Source organism: Cetorhinus maximus, chromosome 7 (genome assembly GCF_964194155.1).
Source record: "Cetorhinus maximus chromosome 7, sCetMax3.hap1.1, whole genome shotgun sequence".
Taxonomy (NCBI): domain Eukaryota; kingdom Metazoa; phylum Chordata; class Chondrichthyes; order Lamniformes; family Cetorhinidae; genus Cetorhinus; species Cetorhinus maximus.
This window is the reverse complement of record NC_135885.1, coordinates 37,421,673-37,443,432: the sequence shown is the minus strand read 5'-3', so window position 1 is coordinate 37,443,432 and position 21,760 is coordinate 37,421,673. Positions and strand designations below refer to the sequence as shown.

Genomic DNA, 21,760 nt, shown 5'->3' with positions numbered 1-21,760 from the left:
TGAATTCAGGTGTGGGCAGAGTTAAAGCCCCAAAAAATGGTGTTGGGTTGTGTATTAAACATGATCCACTTCTGGGTTTAACTGGACAGGTTTGCAGGCTTTAAGATTACGTAGAAATGGATAAGATTTTCTAAATTGTTAGTCAGATAAATGTAAAAAATTCATTATAATTTCTTAATTAAGGGGATAGATACTGTTCTCTGCAGCTGTGAACATGAGTCCCGAAAGGTGTGTTGCCTGCCTGGTGCCAGAGTTAAAGACATCTGCTCAGGACTGTAGAGGAACTTGGAGTGGGAGGGGAGGGATCCAGCTGTCGTCGTCCATGTTGGAACCAACGACATTGATAAGACTAGAATGGAGGTTCTGCTGAAAGAATTTGAGCAGTTAGGAGCTAAATTAAAAGGTAAAAATCTCAGGATTGCTACCTGAGCCATGGGCAAACTGACATAGGGTAAATAAAATCAAGGAGTTAAATGCGTGGCGCAGAAATTGGTTTGGGAGGCATGGGTTTCAGTTCATGGGGCACTGGCACCAGTACTGGGGTAGAAGGGAGCTGTTCCGGTGGGACGGGCTTCATTTGAACCGTGCTGGGACCAGTGTCCTGGTGAACTGAATAACTAGGGCTATAGAGAGGGCCGTACACTAAATAGAGGGGGGGAGGGTTCTGGAAAGAGGATACACAGGCTTATAAAGCAAAAGGACATGGCAGCCTTGCAGGGCAGCTATTTAGGTAATGATACCCAGAGTGTGACAGGAAGGGACATAGTGTACAAACATTTTTAAAAAGTAGCAAATAGGGTCAAAAGGGGAAAAAATTGTAAAAAGGCAAAATTAGTGGCTCTTTACTTAAATGCATGTGGCATTCAGAACAAAATAAATGCATTAATAGAGGCACAAATAGAGGTTAATGGGTATGATCTTATAGCCATTACGGAGACGTGGTTACAAGGAGATCAACACTGGGAACTAAATATTCAGGGGTATGTGACTTTCCAAAAGGACAGACAGGAAGGAAAGGGTGGTGGGGTAGCTTTGTTAGTAAGAGATGGAATAAGTATGATAGCAAGAAAGGATCTTGGATCGGATGATGTAGAATCCGTATAGGTGGAGTTAAGAAATAACAAGGGGAAGAAGACACTGATGGGAGTAGTCAATAGGTCCCCTGACAGTAGCTATACTGTAGGACAGGGAATAAATCAGGAGATAATGAGGGCATGTAAAAAAGGCAGCACATTAATCAGGGTTGACTTTAATCTTCATGTAGATTGTGAAAATCAAATTGGCAGAGGTAGACACGAGCAAGAATTCATAGGCCAGGATTTTTCAGTTGGCGTGCAGGGGCGGGCCCGACATGCTGGTGTGTAAAATGACGCGCGATGACGTCAGGTGTGCGTCCCGATGTCATCACGCTGTCTCGCGATGTTTCATTCAGCGGGCGTGCGCTGGAGTCAGCTGCACACCCACCAATAAATGATAGGCCTATTAAGGCCATTAACAAATTAATTAATGTCAAGTTAACGTTGCCCATCCAACCTTACAGTTGGCGGGCAGGCGAAAAGGCCAAGCCGCCTTTATGTTTTTTAGGAAACCTCATCCACAAGCGGGATGAGGTATGCTAAAGCTTTTATGAATTAAATAAAAAGTTTTTCTGAAAAATAAAAACATGTCCCATCTCATGTGACACAGTCACATGAGGGAACATGTTTCAATAAATTTTTATTGATCATATTTACTATTTTCAAAAGTGCTTCAATCTCCCTGAGGCAGCTCCGTGCCTTGGAGATGCGCTGGCCCCAACTCTCCCTCTTCCCCCCCACCTGCATAGGTAGCGCTGAGTGCTACCGCTCGTGTATTACACTGGGTGGGCCTTAATTGGCCTGCCTGCATAAAATGGCGGTGCGGAGCTGATCGCTGGTGGCAGTCGGCGCCTGCTCCCGCCGAGCCCGCCCGACGCAGGAAAAATTCAGGCCATAGAGTGTATTCGAGACAGTTTCTTACAACAATATGTTGTGAATCCAACCAGGGAACAGGTAATTTTTGATCTGATAATGTGTAATTAAGCAGGTTTAATAAATGATCTCAGAGTAAAGGATCCCCTAAGAAACAGAGACCATAATATGGTAGAATTTAGAATTCAGTTTGAGAGTGAGAAACTTGGGTCGGAAACAACTGTGCTAAACTTAAATCAGGATAATTACAAAGGAATGAGGGCAGAGTTGGCTGGAGTGGAACGGCAAAGCAGTTTAGCAGAAAAGATGGTTGGTGAACAATGGCAGATGCTTAAGAAAATAGTTCATGGCTCTCAACAAAGATATATCCCAGTGAGGAAGAAGAATTCAAGGAAGGGGATAAACCAACCATGGTTAACCAAGAAAGTTAAGGACAGTATCAAATTGAAAGAAAAAACATACAATGTGGCCAAAGATTAGTGGTAAACCAGAGGATTGGGAAAGTTTTAAAAACCAACAAAAGATGACCAAAAAAATAATAAAGAGGGAGAAAATAAACGTTGAGGGTAAACTAGCAAGTAATATAAGAACGGGCAGTACGAGCTTCTTTAAATATGTAAGAAGGAAGAGAGAGACCAAAGTGAACATTGGCCCGTTAGAGAATGAAGCTGGGGAAATAATAATGGGGAATAAGGAAATGGCAGAGATGTTAAATAAATACTTTGCTTCAGTCTTCACGGTAGAAGATACTAATAGCATTCCAAAAATACAAAATAATCAGGGGGCAAAATGGGGGGGTGGAAATAAATACAATAATGATCACTAGAGAAAAAGTACTCGGGAAACTAATGGGCTAAAGGCCAATGAGTCCCATGGACCTGATGGGTTGTATCTTACAATATTAAAGGATTTAGCTACAGAGATAGTGGATGCATTAGTAGTAGTCTTCCAAGAATCATTAGATTCTGGAAAAGTCCCAGAGGATTGGAGAACGGCCTATGTAACACCCTTATTCAAAAAGGGAGGAAGACAAAAAACAGGTAACTATAGGCCAGCTAGCTTAACATCTGTCATTGGGAAAATATTAGAGTATATTATAAAGGATGTAATAGCCAAGCATTTAGAAATGCATAATATAATCAAGGAGAGCCAGCATGACTTCATGAAGAGGAAATCACGCCTGACAAATTTACTAGAATTCTTTGAGGAGGTAACAAGCAAGATAGATAAAGGGGAACCAGTAGATGTAATATATTTGGATTTCTAAAATGCGTTCGATAAGGTACCGCACATAAGGCTACTTAATAAGATAAGAGCCCATGGTGTCGGGGGTAGTATATTAGTATGGATAGAGGATAGGCTAACTAATAGAAGACAGAAAGCTGGGATAAGGGGGGCATTTTTGGGATGGCAACCTGTAACTAGTGGAGTGCCAGAGGGATCAGTGCTAGGGCCTCAATTATTTGTAATATATATGAATGACTTAGATGAGTGAAGTGAATGTACTGTCGCCAAGTTTGCGGATCACACAGAAATAGGTGGAAAGGCAAGTGGTGAGGATGACACAAGGAGTCTACAGAGGGATATAGACTGGTTAAGTGAATGGGCAAAACCTTGGCAGATTGAATATAATGTGGAAAAATGTGAGGTTATACACTTTAGCAGGAAGAATAGAAGAGCTGAATATTATTTAAATGGAGAAAGACTGGAGAAGGCTGCAGTACAGAGGGATTTGGGAGTCCTTGTGCCTGGGTCCCAAAAAGCTAACATGCAAGTTGAACAGGTGCTAGGGAAGGCAAATGGAATGTTGGCCTTTATTTCAAAGGGAATGGAATATAAAAATAGGGTAGTCTTGCTAAAACTATACAAGGCACTAGTTAGACCACACCTAGAATACTGTGAACAATTTTGGTCCCCTTATCTAAGGAAATGTATACTAGCATTGAGCACTCCAGAGAAGGTTCACGAGGTTGATTCCAGGTATGCAGGGATTTTCTTATGAGGACAGGTTGAGTAGGTTGGGTCTGTACTGATTGGAATTTCGAAGAATGAGAGGCGAACTTATTGAAACATAAGATCCTTAGAGGGCTTGACAGGGTAGATGCTGAGAGGTTGTTTCCCCTTGTGGGAGAGTCTGGGACCAGAGGGCATAATCTCAGAATAAGGGGGCGCCCATTTAAAACAGAGATGAGGAGGAATTTCTTCTCTCAGAGGGTAGTCAATCTGTGGAATTCTTTACCGCAGTATATTCAAGGCTGAGACAGACAGATTTTTAATCAGTAAGGGAATCGAGGGTTATGGGGAAAAGGCAAGAAAGTGGAGTTGAGGATTATCAGATCAGCCATGATCTCATTGAATGTCAGAGTAGACTCAATGAGCCTAATGGCCTACTTCTGCTCTTACGTCTTATGCTCTTGTTTTAAGTTATCAAATGACTGTTCTCTACATTGATCCAGGGGTGAGAGGAAACCAAAAATTGACCTTTTTAGGACCAGCGTAGCTGCCATTCCACGAATAATACCGGATGGAATGTCAAAACTGGAATTGATTGACTTACTGGCAAGGTATGTGTTTTGCTATCAGGTAAAATTGTATAGATAAGGATCATTAAAGCTCCACATTCACGACATGCAGTGTCTCCCATGTTACCTGTACCCTGCGCTCAGTAGTAGATTATCTTCCTACCTCAGACTATAGGGGACATCTTGGCATTACTTTGCACTATCTGTTGTTAACTATAGATACAAGGCATGGATTGGCTTATCATGCACTTGTTATATCAGTTAAATTATACCTTGTTTGGCATAACTATAGGTGTTTTCTGATTGGTCATTTGTTTGTGTTTGCACACCACAATGAATGTAAAACTTTCAAAATGTGCACAACCTAAAGTTGTGTATTCCAAGATGTGTATTAAAACAGATATAAAAGTTTAACTTCCACTTAACATTCTGTCAAAGTGCTATGGGGAATTTTATCCTCTAATGTGGGAAGACTTACACATTTTAATAATTTTTCAAATTTTCCAACTCCAATTTAGGTTAACCATCCACATGGATGATGAACTTCGCCATATTGCACAAAACTCTCTTCAGAGTCTTCTTGTTGATTTTGCTGACTGGAGGGAAGATGTATTGTTTGGTTTCACCAACTTTCTACTTCGCGAGGTGAATGACACTCAACAGAATCTTCTTGATAGCTCTCTAAAATTGTTGGTACATCTACTCACTCAGTGGAAGCTTGCAATACAGAGTCAAAGCAAGGGCCAAGACCATACTAAATTAAGGACGTCAGAGGTATGTTTTCATTTATCTGCTTGATAAAAGGCTTTCCTTGAAATAACAATGATTTCAGTATGTTTACTTTTTTCTTTCGAAAGCATTTAGTCACTAAAAAGCACTACCTTTGTACTAGTAAAACTAAACTGACCAATATTTCAATTTTGTGAGATAATAGAGCTGTAAAAAGTTGAACATAAATTCACAAGCTGAAGTATTGCTTAATAAGTCATTCTGTCTTGCCTACTATTGGAAAATTTTCACTCGCACAAAATAATATTTAATGGCCCATATCTCCTGATCCTGAAATGAGTCATTTGCGGTAATTGAGGGCCTCAATGGCATCAGAAGTTCCGGGGAACCAACTTATGCTGGAACCAGGAACTTCCAATACCTCAGAAATGGCTCCATGGGAGCCTTTGCTGTTGGTCCCCTTGGGAGCTGTAAACACAAAACTTAGGTAGTTTCCCCATACTTACCCTGGTTTTTACACCAATTTAGTTAGAGCTGCTCCTAGCAGTTATAAAGCCTGCTCAGAGCGCTGTTCCAAGTAAATCAGGTGGACTGTCAAAGTACCCCAGCACCCACGGCAACACCAATACTGCTTGCCCCTGTCGGGATTTGGTCTCTATACTAAACTGCAGAGTAAAAACTTCCTGTCAAAGAATAGACATACTGTCAAAAAGGACAGTCATTAATTAAGAATGCAAACTAGCAAGGTTTATTGGACAATAAAGGTTGATGCTTAATATTTCATTAGTTGAAGCATGACACGATACACAAGTTCAACACATCAGTCTGTCTTTACTGTGGATCTCAGGAATTCTGGGGCCTTCTGTTCTTGGTTCCTTGAACCATGACTCTTTTTTTTATTCATTCACGGGATGTGAGCATTGCTGGCTAGACCAATATTCGTTGCTCATCCCTAATTGACCTTGAGAAGGTGGTGGTGAGCTGCCGCCTTAAACTGTTGCAGTCCATGTGGTGTAGGTACATTCACAGCGCTGTTAGGAAGGGAGTTCCAGGATTTTGATCCTGTGACAAAGGGACAGCAATACAGTTCCAAGTCAGTATGATGTGTGGCTTGGAGGGGAACTTGCAGGTGGTGGTGTTCCCATACATCTGCTGCCCTTTTTCTTATAGATGGTTGTTGTTGCACGTTTGGAAGGTGCTGTTGAAGGAGCCTTGGTGAGTCGCTGCAGTGCATCTTGCAGATGGTACACACTGTTGCCACTGTGCATTGGTGTTGGACGGAGTGAATCCTTAAGGTGGTGAATGGGGTGCCATCAAGTGGGTTGCTTTGTCCTAGATGGTGTCAAACTTGTTGAGTATTGTTGGAGCCACACTCATCAAGGCAAGTGGAGAATATTCCATCACACTACTGACTTGTACCTTTGTAGATGGTGCACAGGCTTTGGGGAGTCAGGAGGTAAGTTACTCTCCACAGAATTCCTAGCCTCTGACCTGCTCTTGCAGCCACAGTATTTGTATAGCTGGTCCAGTTCAGTTTCTGGTCAGTGGTAACCCTAGGATGTTGATAGGGCATCCAGAGACGGTAGTGCCATTGAATGTCATGGAGAGATGGTTGGATCTCTTTTGTTGGGGATGGTCATTGCCTGGCACTTGTGTGGCATGAACGTTACTTGCTACTTATGAGCCCAAGCCTGAATGTTGTCCAGGTCCTGCTGCATATGAGCAAGGACTGCATCAGTATCTGAGGAGTCATGAATCATGACTCTTGATCCACAACGTCCTTCGAGATTTTAGCTTAGTCAACTTAACTTGAGCGTACATACAAATCCTTTTGCAGCATTAAAGCTTCAACTCTAGTGGATGTTTTTCCAACCCACAACTTCCCAGTCTAGTTTAACTGCTGAAGCTTCCAGTTTACTTTACCACCTTAGCTGTTAAAGCTACAAATGTCACAGCTGCCTACAAAGTGTACTCTCTCACTCTCCCTCTCTCTTCTATCACAGTCTTTCACTCTCTCACTCTCTCTCTCTCTCTCTTTCTCTCTCTCCCTCTCTCTCTCACTAAGGCAATTACTTTAGCCTTGGCACTCCTGTCTATGCTAGATCCGCTGATATCTAACATTGGATTCTTATGGCAATCCTCAGCTCTGTGACAGTTACTTTAGTTGCTAACTAAGCCTAATCTGAGTTCTTATGGCAACACCTAGGTCGATGACAAATACCAGTTGACTGTCAATCTCCTACACAAATGCAAACTTCCTAGCTAGTGCCCTACTTCTGCCAAGTACCCTACTCCTAACCCTCTCTTCCAACAAATGCCTCCGAGCAAGTGTCCTTTGGCAAATGCTAATTTTTGGCAAATGTAAAGACCTCGGTGATGCACCGCTATTTTTATACCCTTTATGCAGATAGCTTTGCAACATTTAGCCCATGTATGTACACCTGGATCAACATAACCAATGATTTCTAACCCAATATTTACAACTCTTGACCAATGGGAAGAGCGCTCCTAGCTTCCCCACAACAATCTAACATTAATTTGTATCTCCAACCAGAGGTCCTCAGAACATTCTAGGCCCAAAACCATTCTTCTAGCCAATCAGCTTTGCAGTCTTGGCGTCCCTTCTGACTGTTAAGCTATAACAAATCTTTTACCAGAGGCCCTAGTCCTCAAGCCACCTTCCAGGCCAATCAACATGTTAGCTTTGGCTTCTCTTTATTGCTAAGCAAGACTCACTGGAGCTCAAATGTGAAAATGTGTTCTAGCTATAACCAGCTCACTTCCAAAGGACCCATGTGTTCTTTCTTAAAACTACATTACAGTATTTGGCACTTGAAGAGATGCCAACTTTGACTCTTATAACACACCCCAAGATTCACGAATTATTCCAGTAATACATACAAAGTAAGACTTTTTATCACCAAGCTTATGTACTGTACAACTTCTTAATTTAAGCCTTATTAATTATACAAATGTGATAGCAAGAAAAAGTATAACTCTCCCTCGCCAACATAGGTCAGCCTCCTCCTAACACAGCTCATCACCACCACCCCCACCCCTGCAACACAGCTCAACCCCTCCCAGTACTGCTCACTCGCCTCCCGACATAGCTCACTTCCCTCCCGATACGACTCGCCCCCTCCCATTCGAAACTGCCTACCCCCTCCCATACTGCTCAACCCCCCCCAACACGCAACTGCTCACCAACCCCCACCCAATACTTCTCACCCCCTTCCATACTACTCACCCCCACCAACACTGCTTGCTCCCATCTTGATGTTGTTCAGTCACCCGTGCTCCTTGACAATGCTGATGCCCATGCATCCCCAAGACTGCTCACCTTCTCTCAACACCCAACCCCCAGACCATGCTCACTCATTCGCCGCACCTCGCCCTCTTCCAGAATCCCAGGCTCCTTAGCTCAGCTGATGTCAGATTTGAGATAGCAGTGTCGGAGTGTGGGGGGGTGGTAACATGCATTGTCGGGGGCTATTGAGGTAGCCATTGATGAGAGTGGCAGTAAGCATTATTGGGGGGTACTGAACATTGTTGTAGGTGCAGGATGAACATTGTTGAGGTGTGGAATGGGGAGTGAGCTATGTTGGAGTGGGTGAGCAATATCAGGCATGTGAGAGGGAAATAAGCTGTGTCGAGAGTGAATAGTATCACAAGGGTGCAGGTGAGCATTGTCAGGGGTGCTGGAGGGGGATGAACTGTGTTGGGAGTGTGAGCAGTATCAGGGGATACGGGAGGGACTAAGCCATGTCGGGGGGAGCAGTGTCAGGGTTAGCAGTATCAGGGGTGTGGGGTGAGTGAGTAGTGTCAGGGGATGTGGTGGGGGAAGTAGGAATTGGGTGATCTGTGTTAGGAGTGAAAGGTCTGTTTAAAAACTTCTCGAAGACAGATCTTAAGGGCGCATCTTCAGTTCATAAGGAAAAAGTGGGTGTGGCTGCGCTGTAGTTGTGGTTTGCCACAAGGCCTCTCCAGTCTGCTTGTTCGTGGAGCCAAGTTGGAGCCAGGACCAGAAGGTCTTAAGGCTCCAGAGTAAAAAAAAAAGTAGGGGGGCAGTTTTTAAAATAAGTCATAAATGCCCTTGAAGGGCAGATAAGGTCTGTTGAGCAGTCGATTTATTTAAATTCCAACCAAATTGGAAAAAAATGCCTGCCTGTATCTGAGTTGAAAAATCTGTCCTAGCAGTTTCAATAGCTGTTTATTGACATAATCCCAAATGCTATCATTATATCATTATTAATGATTGGCTGTTTTCCACAACCTATCATTATCACCATGGGAAGACAGGGGAAAGTTGAAAGTTCACAGTTTGATTGAGAGGTCAAAGAGCTTATTAAATTATTAGCTGTCTTCGATGTGGGTTTATGGACACAAGGATTAAGTACTTGAAGGGATTTAAATGTATTGAATGGACTTTCATGAACGGAACTTTTTTATATAGTGAACTCTGTAATAGATATTTCAGACTTTATTTTCTTTCATCTCAGCATGGCTCCTGAGGTCTGCCCATGGTGGATATTGGGTGAGTTGGTATAGTGGGTGTAAGAACAAATGGTGGTTGGTGGGGGATCATGAGTCGGCATGAATTGGTGCTAATTGGCATATGGTCTACAAGGGGGCATTGGGATGGGAGGGGATTCATGAGTTGGCACCAAGTTAGCATTGGAACTATAAGGGGCCATGGGGATCAGTGGGGGCATGGGTTGTCATGGAGGGTGTGAAGGGCCATTGGAAGTAGGTGGAGGGCATGGGTTAAAATGGAGGGCATGAGGGGCCATTGGGGTGGGTGGTTGACATGGGTTGGCATTTATGGGCATGGGGTGTGGGGGGCTTGGTGAGGGCTTAATGTTTAATAAAGCAAGTGGGGTACAATGTCCCAGAGAACTTAGTTGGGTCCTTTAAACACCCAGCTTTGGAACCCGTATGGCCATCTCCAATCTGCAACAAGGAGTGGCGAACCTGACTCCGTCCTGCACTCACTCACCCCACCTCCACCCTCGAGAATTAAGATCCCATAATTTGGGGTATTTTTTCCAGAAGCAGGTGTGCCTCTGGAGTGAAAATCCAGGCCAAGGTTTCAATCACCTTATATCAGAACTGGAAGATATTAGAAATATATAGGTTTTAAACAATAGCAAAGCCAGTCAAAAGGGGGGCCAGGAAAGAATAAAAGAGAGAAGCCTGTGATAGGTACATGGCAAGAATGATTAAATAACAAAATTACTCAAATTAAATGCAGCTAAATATAATTTGGCACATGTAGATCTAATTGCAGAATTATTGATAAAATTTACTTCAACTAGGTAAGTGTGATATAATGTATGCTGTCTGCTGTTTCTTGATGATCAACTGCTGTTTATTACTAAATAAATTTGTAATGATTGTGCATAAGTGCATAATTATTAATCCATTAATGTAGATGGTTTCACGTATCAAGGGTATTGAATACACTAGCCATTGACATTTTGCTATAATGGTTGCCTTCAATAAGAAACAGATTGAAAATTGAAATATAAGATCTTTCTGTATTTTGGACATTATATAAATCTGTTATGGGGCTTCAAAACAGAAGGGGGCAATATGCAACACTTGGTGCTTCACGTACGTGTCTGGAGGTATTCCTGGTATGGACAGAGTGCACCTTTCTGAAACAAGCAGGAGTATTTGACTTCACTTTCAATGTATATGAATTTATATTTAACTTTGGACGAATGGCTCTTTTTCCACACAAAATATCGCTATGTTCGTTTAGATGTTCTACATGTAGAAATGGAGTCAATCAATCAATTGCTTAATAATTGAATGCTGCCAAAGCGACATACAAAATCCTGTGACTATGATGTATTATCCCTCCTTGTCCTTCTTAATTTCTCTGCTATCTTTGGGATGAGCAACGGCACCAATCTCCTCCCCTTCTGACTCAGTGGTGCTGCCTTCGCTTATTTCCACTATTACCTATGATTGTAGAAAAGCAACTGTACAAATGACTGCTCTTTCTATTTCCACAACATCACTTCAGTTCCCCAAAGATCCTTCCTTGGTTTGCCCCCCACCTCATGGTTGCATCACTTTGTGACATGGGGTCAGCTTCCTCAAATGCACTAATGATCCACCAACTCTACCTTTTAATGCCTTTCATTGATGTCCCCACTGCCTCAATATTGTCAGACACCTTGGACTGAATTTTCAGGCCTCATCAAGGTCAGGATTGGAGGCAGATGGAGCCCGAAAATACCGGCAATGGTGGGAGTGGAGGTGGGGTTGATGGTGTTGGTAACCCGAGGCCGTTCCTGATGCTGGCTGTGTTCACCAGGATCATGATCCCGCCACATCCTCCATTAAAACCAATTAAAATGCTTGTAGAGCTTATGAAGAGCTTGTTAACAGGTGGGATGTTGAGAATTTCACAGGGGTGCATGGGCTGCACACACTGTCTTCAGCAGAATAGATGAAAGGAGACAGGTACAGAGCATGGAGCCAGCCATGGCCACCCTAGTGAATTATCCTGGAAGCATAAAAGTTTCAATGATGCACAGGGGTACTTGGGCGTTGATTGACAGGTGTCCGTTGAACTGCGCAGGCGTTGGGCAGTGTGGGCAGTCAGCGCTTGGGCAGGTAGGGGATCATCGCCCTCTTGGCATCGAGGTGGCAGAATAGCAGGGGGCAAGGCTGCCAAGGAAAATTGGACAACCAGCTGAGCACAAGGAAGGCAGCAGCTGGCAATAGGGGCACGATTCTCAGATTTTGGAAGGTAAGAGAGGAGGAAGTGAAGGCGGATAGGGTAGGAAGCAGAACACAGGCTGTACAGGGTGGTGGGTGGGCAAGATGAGAGGCACGAAGACCTCGGCAGGATGCTATGAATGTTGGGGATTATTTTACTCAGGAATGATTTAGCTAAGCCCCTCTGACTCGGGATGAAGGGCATGATATGGGAGTGAGGGGGTCTCCATGGATGGACGTCTGTATATGTCGAAGATGCATGACAGATAGCCTTGGAGAGCAGAAACGCCCACAATGCCGAGGCTTCCCAATGGAAGTCAGTGTTTCGCATGTTGTCAGACATGTTGGAGTGCAATATACCCCCTCAATGAGCACAGTACCCTCTGAAATCACCATCTGTACCATGACTGCCCCTTTGCTAGGGCCAACTTCCTCCTGGTCAGAGATCCTGCCAATATTGCTTGATCCTCCATGGTAGTTTTCACATGAAAGTAGGAGACACCTCTCCTGTTTGGGCCTTTCCTTTGCATTGTGTACCTGTTTCTCCTGCATTTACTAAAGAGAGCAAGATATGCCACTGCTGTGCTGTACAACCAATGTCAGCTGGTCCTATTCTTTAGCAATTGCACATCTCAGTGGTGACAGATCCTAAGCAGCACTATGACTCTGAGCCATTCAGAGGGATGACTAAATCCCATGTTCAGGAGCAATATACACTTTGAGGCTCCTCAACTGGTATGTTTGCTGGAAGGGAAGTACCCAGGGGGCTATCCTGAGTGTTGGGGTGTCACTCAGTTTGCCAGAGAAAATGAAGTCGCTGAACCATTTCCAGTACTGGATCCGGGATCTACGTGTGGTGCTTCTGCTGCTGTGTCCTGCCAGGCCTGCTTCATTTGTGCTGATGGATCTCCCTCCATTACATCTAGGCCTGCATCAGAGAACATGGGGCAGGCCTTCCCCAGGTTCCAGCCCTCTGGTTCTCCTGGGACATCTTCAGAAGATCAGCAAGTTGATTTAAAATGTAGCCATAGAATGGCTGCCAGGGTCTATTTAAATTGGGCCTGCACTTTAGTAATCCCACCTCCATTCACACTCCTGTTGCTGTTAATTGGATGGTGAACGCATCTCCAGATCAATTCAGGGGTGCTCCCATGAATATTTTGCATCGTTTCCTTTCCCCTGGAAATCATCCCAGCTCATGTTCCTTGACCCCAATGTAAAAATTCAGCTAATTGTCTAACATCCAGTATTAGATTAACCAAAATTGCAATTAACAAAACAATGGAAGACAGAAAACATCATTTTTCACCCTCACCTCAAACTGTTTCTCCATTGACTCCTTTCTGACCATTATCAAGGACTAAACAAGACTGTTCCAAATTTGCCATCCTGTCCAAATCTGAGTTGAGCTTCTAACCTCATATGCTCATCACCACAAAAACAGCCTACTTCCAATTCCCTCCTGTTACCCACCTATCCTGCTCCCTCAGCTTATCTGCTGCTAAAACCCTTCTCAATACCTTGTCACTTCAGCTATTCCAATGTTCTCCTCTCTGGTCTCCCATCCAAATTTTGTCCCACACAAAGGCCTTTTGTACACTCTTCTTTATACCCTATAGATGGTGGCTGTGCTTTCAGCCACCAAGACCTCTCCTCCAGAATTCCCTTCCTAAAACCCTTTGCTATTCCTTCTCATCAAAACTCTCCTTAAAAGCCACTCCACCCTTCCTGATATCCCATTCTTTTGTTGAATAACAATATTTTTCCATGTATCTTTGTGAATTATCTTGACACTTTTTTTGCATTTAAGGTTCTAAACAAATCAAGCCATATGTCAAAATGTATTTCATGTCATTTTCTTGGGTCTGAGTCGGAAAGAGGCCCAAACAGTGGTACAATCACTAAAATTGGGCCTTACAGGCTGTGCTTAGATTAGAAGGTCTGAGAAAGTGCTGTCAGCAACTTCTCCATACCTTTCAGTAAGGGTCAGTATTTGTTTTAAAACCAGGAAGGACAGGTACTCTGGCTGAAGGCCAACTAAATTTACACAATAGCCAGAAGGCCCCAAAATTGGCAAGCAGTAGCACTCTAAAGCCTACAACAGAACTCAAGTTTCCTTCCCAGATTTGAGGTGCATGTCCATTTAGTGTGACATTTGTGTGCCTGGCAGAAGGCCAGAGAATGCTAATTAGCTAGACTAAGTTGTTGTTCTAGGCTAAATTTAGCTCCATTTAGTGCATTGTAGCAGTGCACTGCTCAAATATGCTGGAATAGGAAAAGAGAAAAAAGTCTGCTTAAATAAATATACTCCTATAAACCTCACAGTGCATATTATCAAAGATTCATGGCATGGTTACAGCACAATGAGAAGGAGGCCAAGCAGCCTATTGTGTTCTAGCCGGCTCTCTGGGAGAACAACTCAGCTAGTCCCATTCCCCCACCTTTTCTTTGTAGCCCAGCAAATATTTTTCTCATCTTGTAATTATCTAGTTCCCTTTTGAAAGACACTATTGAATTTGTCTCTACCATACTCTCAGGCAGTGCATTTAAGATTCTAACCACTTGTTGCATGAAACGTTTTTCCTTATATTGCCTCTGGTTCCTTTGCCAATTGGTGTCCTCTGGTTCTTGACCCTTCCACCAATGGGAATAGTCTGTCCCTCTCTACTTGGTCCAGACACCTCATGGTGTTAATTATATCAATTTAAATTAAGTATGTACATGTGGAGGGTATTGATTGGGATTCGGGCCTTGGGAGGTGGGGGGGCGGAATTTGGGGCTTCTGGAGGTGGGGAAGGGGAATTCGGGCCTCAGGAGATGGGAGGGTGGGATTTGGGCCGAGGTGGGGGGGGCGAGGATTAGCGCCACAGGAGGTAGTGGGGAGAGATTCGGGCCTTGGGAGGTGGAGGTAGGGCGAGGGGGTTTCAGACCTTGGAGGTGGAGGTGGGGGGAGGATTCAGGTCTTGGGAGGAGGTTGGGGGGGGTTTGGGCCTCGGGAGGAGGTTGGGGGGGGTTTGGGCCTCGGGAGGAGGTTGGTGGGGGGGGTTTGGGCCTCGGGAGGAGGTTGGGGGGGGTTTGAACCTCGGGAGGAGGTTGTTGGGGGGGGGCGGGGGGCGGGTTTGGGCCTCGGGAGGAGGTTGGGGAGGGGATTTGGGCCTCGGGAGGAGGTTGGGGGGGTGATTTGGGCCTCGGGAGGGTGGGGGATTTGGGACTCGGGAGGAGATGGAGGGGGATTCGGGCCTCGGGAGGTGGAGGTGGGAGGGATTTGGGCTTCAGGAGGTGGTGGGGGGAATTCGGGCTTCAGGAAGTGTAGGTGGGTTGGGGGGGTGGATTTGGGCCTCGGGAGATGGAAGATGGGTGGTGGGGGGTGGGATTTGGGCCTGTGAAATGATTCGGGCCTCGGGAGATGGAGGTGGGAGGTGGATTCGGGCCTTGGGGTGGGGAGATTCAGACCTTGGAGAGGGTGGAATGGGGTGGGTGGGTGAGGTTAGAACTCGGGAGGGGTTAGTGGGATCTAGGGAGGTGGGGAGTGGGAAGGGTCGATCCTCAGTGGGGAAGTTGGGGGACCTCACAGTGGTTGTGGGGGAGGTCGGACCTCGGGTCGGGGGGTGGGATTGTGTCAGGTTGTGCCTGCAAGGGGCCAATTGGGGGCGGTGTCAGGTCGGGTCGGGTTGGGTCAGGGCATTGGGGTGGGGGGCGGTGAGAGTTGGGCAGGCGTCGGGCGGGGGGGGAAGAGGAGTCCCATGCAGGTGAGGGTAATCCCATGGAGGGTCAGGGGGGGTGGGTTTGGAGGGGGTTAGTTAGTCAGGGGGTAGGGGGAGTCCTGAGGGGCTCGGGGTCTGGGTGGAGTCCTATAGGGGTTGGAGCAGTCTCGTGGTAGGGGGATCGGTCTGGGTCTTTACAATTTTTACCCAGAAGTTAGAAGAGGTTTTAATTCTTCTAACTTTCTCTGAGTAACTATTGGTGTAACCCTGTTGGAACCATCCGAAGTTTGCGACTTAAGTTGCATTTTCAGATGGTTCCCAGCCCAGCTCTGGGCAATTGCCCAGAGGAAGTTTGTGCTTCTGGACAATTGCCATGCAAACCCTTACCTGTGAGTTCCAAGAGGGCTCTTTGGGGTACCCCTCCCCAACCTGACACTGGGGAGCTCAGAAGTTATGGCCCACAATTTTGAACACCTCTATCAAATTTACTCTGAATCTTCTCTAAGGAGAACAGCCCCAGCTTCACAAATCTATCAACGTCACTGAAGTTTCTCTTTCCTGGAACCATTTTCAGAAATCTTTTCTGCACCCTCTCTAATGCCTTGCATCCTTCCTAAAATATAGTGTCCTGAATTGGTCACATACTCCACTTGAGTGAGCGCCAGTGTCCACCATCACATCCTTGTTTTTGTACCCCATTGCTCAGTTGGCAGCACACTTAACTCTGAATCACAAGGTTCTGGGTTCAAGTCCTACTCCAGGGCTTGAGTACAGAAATCTAAGCTGACACCCCATTGCACTGCAATATTGCAGGTGTTGTCTTTCAGGTGAGACATTAAACTCAGGTCTATCTGCCTGGTTGGGTAGATGTAAAAGGTCCCATGACACTATTTTGAAGAGGAGTTATTCTAGGGGCAGAATTTTGTCCTTTTCAGCCGGGCTCAGCGGAGGTGGACGGGCCCAACTGCCACCCGCTGTCAGGACCGCACCACAATTTCACACTGGCGGGTCAATTAAGGACAACCCAGCGTAAAACGCAAGCGGCAGCACTCAGTGCTGCCTGTGTGTGGGGGGGTGGAGGGTGAGCGCGAACTTTGCGGGAGATGAACAGTTTTCAGAATAAAAAAATAAAGATCTTAAAAATGACTCTCACATGAACAGGGACATGTTATTAAATACATTTTAAAATTTTTATTTTCTTTTTATTTGGTGTTGGAAGCCTCATCCTGCCCGTGGATGAGGATTCCAAAAAAATGCAAAGGTTGGCAAAAAATTTATTTTAATTACTTCTTTAATGGCTTTAATGGGCCTTTTAATTGTCGGCGGGCGCGCTGCCGACTCCGGTGTGTGCCTGCCCACCGAAATATCGCACAAGTGTGCGATGATGTTGGGACGCTCACCCAACGTCATCACGTGCCATTTTACACCCTCCCGGGTCGGGCGTGCCCGCCCACCGAGCTAAAAATTCAGCCCTAGGTGTCTTGGCCAACATTTATCCCTCAATCACAAAAAATAAATTATCTAGTCATTTTTCAGTGCCTCAGTTTATAAATCCAGGATCCTCAATGCCATACTAACTTTTCCAATCTGCCCTGCCCAACAATTTGTGCACATATACCCAAGGTTCTTCTGCTCCTACCTGTACCTCCTTTAGGATTCTATCCTTTAATTTATAGAGCCTGCCCTCGTTCTTCCTAACCAAATGTATCACTTCATACATCTCTGCGTTAAATTTCATCTGCCACATGTTCACCCATTCCACTAGCCTGTCCATGTCTTCTTGAAATCTATCACTGTCCTTCTCACAATTCACAATACTTCTAAGTTAAAAATAATAATAGATACCATGGAGTAATTTCAAAACTGTAAGATCATTTCAGTTTTCAAATAATGTAATCAACCTCAGGATCCATTATTCTTTAATATATTTTAAATATAAGTAAAATTTTAGAAAAAAGCATGATGTATGTTCCAAGCATAATGTAAAATAATTTGAATGTGTAATTTAAATATTTTTAGTCTGAAAATGTCATGTAATTTTGAATTGCTATTGAATTATCACCATTAGCTTCAACAGGAAAGGAGTCCTCATTCAAATGTACTACATGCTGTGGAAGGATTTGCACTTGTTTTACTTTGTAGTTGTCAGATTGCAACACGAAAGTTGGCTGTTTCTATCCTGAAGGAAGTTCGTGCTTTGTTTTCAGCTTTAGGACAATCAGAGGTATGGACACTTTTTCCCTCTGTAATTAAACATTTTATTATACATATTATGAATAGATGATAATCAAGACTGTCTTATTCTTCTGCATTTACAAGACTGAAGATAATTCAAAATTGATTATTTTACAAACATGATGCCACCGACATTCCTGGGGTTGAGAGGAAGGAGCAAAAAACTCAAGTTGGGAAAGGGTTGGAATTTGTTGTGCAACCTGGTTCCACAGGGTTTTCTCCCATTAATTAATGTTCTGAAATTCAAGTGCATAAGGAACAGGTGCAAAAAGTGCATCCTTTCCTTTCAGCATGAATAGCAGACAAGTGCAGAAATGGCCATGGGTACAGCCAAGATGCACCCTGATGTTTCTGACTGTCCCATGCGAAAGATGCCCAGGAACCACTATCGATAATATGGGAGCTTGTGCCTTTAATACACTCAATCACTTCTCATCCACTTCACATTGGGCTACGCTGACTATGAGAAATTCTAGTACACCCCACATCTGGTGGAACAGAGCTCAAGGAATATCAACCGCCCCACGAAACTAACATTATAGTTGTAGTTCGAAATGATCAGCCAGAAAAAAAAGATACATTTATAATGACAACCACATTTTTATGTAAAGTGAAACATATTCAAAATAATTGTATTTTTTAGAATTATGCCTAAACCTGGCAGGATTCAATCTGCATGCATATACTGACATAATTGTTCATTTGACAATAGGATGATGATAAGCCAATGATTGAAGTTATGGATCAGTTGAGTTCATCAATTCTGGAGAGTTTTATCCATGTAGCAGCCTCAGATTCAGTAAGTACAAATACATTATTGACTGTGAATTTAGGAGACTATAGATGCTTTCCAAAATTAGTATAAACATCTTTATAAACCACTTAAGGCTAAACCATGCAAATGGGTGATTTTTATGTTGCATCCACTCCAGCTACCTATTCATGCCAACATGGGGTCTGCAGTTGAAAATGTCCTCAAAGAGTCATAAAGCAATGAGGACTGAGTGTTTGCTTCACAGAAAAATGACTTATTTTTTCCACAACCAGCTGTATCATTTGCCACTTCTTTTCTTTCCCTTCCACCCTTATTTGCCTTAAGTCCAGCTCATCCATTCACTGCTGTCCTGGTTGACTTAGTCCTCACCACATCTCTACCTCACTTTCCTCCTTCAAGACTCTTTGTAAAACCCACCTAATTGACGAAACTCTCTAATCTCTCCATTTTTGGCTCCTTGTCTATTTTTTAATTATGCCTCTGTGAAGTAACCATTTTTCAATGTTAGAGGCACTGTATAAATATAAGTTGTTTAATAGGTCTGGAGGGGCTCATTACAGTTTATTTTTAAACTGAAAGAACATATTTAATTTTCTTAAGTTTAAAAAGGATAAGGCTTAGTGAAATACAGCACTTAATATTGTATGCCTCGGAATGGTCTTCAGAGGGAGGTTGGGGTGGGAAGCCAAAGGGTATGCCGCCACTCCATTTTAAAGATTAATGCCAGGTGGCAAGGGTTAAAAACCACTTGCGCTTAACCCCACCCCACCTCCATAAACCCATTCCTGTCTAGGAACAAATTTGTGCTGAATGCAAAAGTAACTTTAACATTGATTTCAGGATAATCATTATTCATAATTTTATACAGACCGCCTTAACCTTTGGACACAATGGGGATTTACAATGGCTGGTAGAGTGGAATGCAGTTTTGGTTAACAGCCATTATGATGTGAAGAGTCCTTCTCATGTCTGGATATTTGCACAGTCTGTGAAAGATCCCTGGGTTCTGTGCCTCTTCAGCTTCCTTAGACTGGAGAATCTTCCAAAGCATTGCCCTACTGCACTTAGCTATGCCTGGCCATATGCCTTTACCAGATTGCAGCTGTTAATGCCTCACATTGATCCTAAGTAAGTAATGTTGAATATATTGGGTTTTTTTTAAGGTATTGAAAAATGACACAAAGAATTATTCTGTTGTGCTAACCTTTTCCCCTCTCCTTAGCCCTGCTCAAGATAGTAGTGTAAGGGACATATCTTTTTATTTCTGTTGGACTGTTGTAAAGATCATCTCTTTTTATTTACTGTTGGAATATGGATTTTAAAATTACAATGGCTTCAGGCTGAAAGACATGTCCACTGGAACAGAATGAGAGATATATACAATGTTGCAGTCCTGGAACAAACTGTGCCATGAAAGACAGGATGGTGCCAGAAAGGTGTCCTGGACCAAGGGAGTTGCCTGACAACAGCATTTTAATTGGCTCCTGACCAGGTAACCAAGGTTTTGTGTGAAGAGCAGGGCAGCAGAAATCTCCTGGCAATAAAAGAGAAAACATCTCAAATCTCTCTTCCTCATATCTCTGTAACCTGCTCTCTCCCTGAGGAAACCCCTGTAAAAAGGAAAAGGGGAAAACCACTGTTAGAGACATCGAAAAGCAAGTTCTCAACCAGTGAACTAAACACTGAAAGTGCAGGAAGTCCAGCCATGTCATCAACAAGAACTGAAAGGAATTTGGGAGACATGCATCAAAATCAATCCATCGAATCCTGCACTCCAGATTGAAATTGTTTTATCCCACCCTTAAAATCCATGTTTTGTGTGTCGTGTGTGTGGGGGGGATGTAAGAAGGGGGTAGAGTTTAAGTTATAGTGTTAGAAGTTAGCAGTTCATATTTCTTTCTTTTGCCACTAGTGAAAGACAATTTGTTCAATAAACAGTTATTTACTTATTAAGTTTGCAAACCTGGTGCTCATATTCTCTTAACCTAAATTAAACAGTTAGGCAGAATTGGGACAACCTGGTGGTTTGATCAAACTTTTTTCACACTTGTTGCAGCTCGGGGAACAGTGGGCCTTGATATTACAGTGCACTATCCCCAGTGAGTCACGACAGTCGTTACGCGATTTGGAGCAAAACCAAATCTGGTTTAGGCTCTCGGCATAATTAAAGAATTTGTTTTTTCACCTGTTCCTGCCACATTCAGGAGTGTTCTGCTTTAGCGTCACAGATACAATGGGGCCAATATGCGCATTTAGTGTCAGGACTTCTGCTTTAGCATCATTCCGTGCCAGGGCTGGCATAACATCACATGACCCGATTGACACCGTTTTGAAGCAGCCTCTCCCATTCCCCAACTCTCTCTTTCTCCCTGTCTCTCTCCAGCTCTTCGACTTTCTTGCAGTCACCAACTCTCTCCCATTCCCCGCTTCATGCGCTGCTTCCTTTGCCAACCCTCCTGTTTGCAGTCCCTCTTGCTCCCTCGCTCGCTTCATCCCTCTCACCGCCCCTCTCTTGAGCTCTCACTCACAGTAGGGGTTTGCAAGAGGGAAGAGGTGAGCGGGAGAGAGGCAACGAGCAGGAGGGCTGGCCCGTGTGGGAGGTGGCATGTGGGAGGGAGTGGAAGAGGGAAGCAGTGAGTGGGAGAGACTGGCGAGCAGGAGAGAGACATGAGGAGTGGGAGAGAATCGGGGATCAGAAGAGGCTGATGAGCTGGAGAGGCAGGGATCGGCAGAGAGCCAGCATGTGGGAGGGAGTTGATGTGTGAGAGAGAGTCAGGGAACAGGAGAGGTGGTTAGTGCAAGGTAAGTAGAAAGAGTTAGTATATTTCTTTTATATTTTTAAAATGATTTCATTTTAAAAGTTTTTCATTTATGAATACAGGAATTTAGGAATATCCTGTATTTCAGTTTACATGGTATATTATTTAAATGTTTTTTCTGATAAGATCCTACAGAATCTAACTACAGCTCTTACATTCATTGGAATGGGAAAATCTCATTTGATAAGTTATTTTGCTCAAAGTTGCACTTTTCGGGATTGCAACGACAACGTTAAGTGAGGAATTACTGTAATCCTAAGCAAAAAATAAATGGACATTTTCCATGTCATGGCTG

At 43.9% G+C, this 21,760-nt stretch overlaps 1 protein-coding gene across 6 annotated transcripts in view; it reads left to right on the top strand.

Annotated features, from left to right (window-relative positions):
- The window catches only part of LOC144682720 (protein furry homolog), a 520,809-nt gene that overhangs the window by 248,052 nt on the left and 250,997 nt on the right, over nucleotides 1-21,760 (top strand). For all 6 annotated transcript variants that reach the window (XR_013577095.1, XM_078545350.1, XM_078545351.1 and 3 more), the window contains exons 17-21: nucleotides 4,406-4,513; nucleotides 4,990-5,245; nucleotides 17,705-17,860; nucleotides 18,584-18,670; nucleotides 19,515-19,774. Coding sequence is in view for 5 of the 6 variants with exons in the window: in XM_078545350.1 (XP_078401476.1) it covers nucleotides 4,406-4,513; nucleotides 4,990-5,245; nucleotides 17,705-17,860; nucleotides 18,584-18,670; nucleotides 19,515-19,774 (867 nt within the window). In the remaining variant the exon portion in view is untranslated. The remainder of the gene's footprint in view (nucleotides 1-4,405; nucleotides 4,514-4,989; nucleotides 5,246-17,704; nucleotides 17,861-18,583; nucleotides 18,671-19,514; nucleotides 19,775-21,760) is intronic.